Source organism: Gracilinanus agilis, unplaced genomic scaffold (assembly GCF_016433145.1).
Source record: "Gracilinanus agilis isolate LMUSP501 unplaced genomic scaffold, AgileGrace unplaced_scaffold48527, whole genome shotgun sequence".
In the NCBI taxonomy this organism is placed as follows: Eukaryota; Metazoa; Chordata; class Mammalia; order Didelphimorphia; family Didelphidae; genus Gracilinanus; species Gracilinanus agilis.
The window spans coordinates 1-2,074 of record NW_025383052.1 but is presented as its reverse complement, the minus strand read 5'-3'; the positions used below and the strand labels follow the sequence as shown (position 1 = coordinate 2,074).

The following is a 2,074-nucleotide window of genomic DNA, read 5'->3' as shown; positions in this document are numbered from 1 at the left end:
ATAATTATCAAGGTTCCTTCCTCTTTCAGAACTCAAATATGCTTCCTGCCTTTTTGCTATTCATGAACTATTATGAATTTGAACGTGAAATAGCAAAGCTAATTAAATTTTATGTAAATAATGACAATAATAATTAGGCTCTGAGTGATTGCCTGTATTACACTCTATTATTAAAGCTTAAGAGACACAATGCAGGGATTTTTTGACATTTACTTTTGTGGCCCAGAGATTATTCTTTCCTATTTTCTTATTTCTGGCCATGTTTTGGATAGTTGAAATTTTTGGATGTGACCTCTGAATAAGGTAAATTTTCTTGTAATAAAACAATTGTAGACTCTAAATGTTGAAAGAAAACATAGAAATAATTTGATTAAATTTCCTACTTAGAATAAATATTATTATTACTATTATTATTATATCCCTGAAATAACATCTGAGATATAATTTTAAGCTTTAGTGACTGAGTCCAAAAGTTCTTGAGACAATCTGTATCATTTTGCTAACTTACAATGAAATAAAAAATCTAAATGAAAAGTACAGAAATCCTTAAATGTGTTTTGTAAGTAAGAGTAATGTTCATAATCATTTTTAGGGCACCATCATAGTGAGGAATATAAAATGTATGATAGTACAGAAGACCTCCTTGGTCTTTTCTCCTCATGCTTTTGGTACTTCCATCTGGAGTTAAGCAGAAGAAATCTTTCTCTTTATTTAAATGACATCCCTTTAAATATTTGAAGACAGTTAGTTTAGTTCACTTCCTTTGTCATTTTAATTCCCATCTTAAATTTTCTTTAGTTTTCTTAGCTTTTATATTTATGACCAAATCTTCACAATGTTCAACCCTTGTTTCCACTTTCTGGCTCTTTCTTCATGACCACCACCACAGCTATACCTAAGGTGGGTGGATAGTATTCATTAATATGACTTCTGACTCTTTTCTGCTGGTGGTTGAATTGGAGCATGAAGAGAAACCCATTTATAAGGAGAAGGCAAGAGGTGATAGCTTAGTATTATCTTTTGGGGGATCATCAGGGGTTTGCCATAAGTATCTCTATGTTTCTACCATTCTCTTTCCTGTTGCAGGTTGGGATCTTTTCCATTTGAATGATGCCTCTTCAACCCATCATGTTGCTTTTGCCAAATACTACAATCATATCTTTGACATTTCTGCTAACAGGCATTCCTGGTCTGGAAGCTGCCCACTTATGGGTTTCTATACCTTTCTGCTTCCTCTATGCCATTGCCATCTCTGGGAATAGCATGATCCTGTTTGTCATCATCACCAATCAAAGCCTCCATGAACCCATGTATTATTTGCTGTCCATGCTATCAGCAACTGACATGTGCCTGTCCCTCTCCACTATGCCCACTACTCTAGGTGTCCTCTGTTTAAATATTCAGGAAATTGGTTGGAATTCCTGTATTAGCCAAATGTTCTTCATTCATTTCTTTACTGTCATGGAGTCATCAGTGCTCTTGGCCATGGCCTTTGACCGCTACATTGCTATATGTAACCCACTGAGATACACCACCATTCTCACTCCTAGCAGAATCATCCAGATTGGACTGATGATAGTGGGAAGAGGAATTCTGATTGTGATTCCCCTCCTCCTCCTTCTTAAGCGGCTTTCATTCTGTAGGGATAATATTCTCTCTCACTCCTATTGTTACCATCCTGATGTGATCAAATGTTCTTGCTCCAATATCAGGGTCAACAGCATCTATGGACTTTTTGCTCTCCTCTCTACCTCTGGTTTGGATGCTCCTTTGATTGGTCTCTCTTATGTGCTGATCCTTCATTCTGTGCTCAACATTGCATCCCCAGAGGAACGATCCAAGGCATTTAGCACATGCATCTCCCATATTGGTGCTGTGGCTGTCTTCTATATCCCCCTCATTGGATTGTCTGCTGTTCATAGGTGGGGAAAGAAGGCACCTCCGTTTGTTCACACTTTGATGTCTAATGCTTTCCTCCTTCTTCCCCCTGTGCTAAACCCAATCATTTATAGTGTGAAGACCAAACAGATCCGAAGGGCTATCCTCAAGGTTTTTCTGAAGAAAGGCTATTGAA

The 2,074-nt window shown here is 37.4% G+C and overlaps 1 protein-coding gene across 1 annotated transcript; it reads left to right on the top strand.

Moving 5' to 3' along the window:
• Nucleotides 1-1,128: 1,128 nt before the first annotated feature.
• Nucleotides 1,129-2,065, top strand: LOC123255550 (olfactory receptor 51F1-like; the record flags this gene model as incomplete). The annotated part of the gene is made up of 1 exon (XM_044684321.1): nucleotides 1,129-2,065. A coding segment is annotated over exon 1 (937 nt), but the record flags the coding sequence as incomplete, so codon positions are not given.
• Between the last annotated feature and the right edge of the window lie 9 nt (nucleotides 2,066-2,074).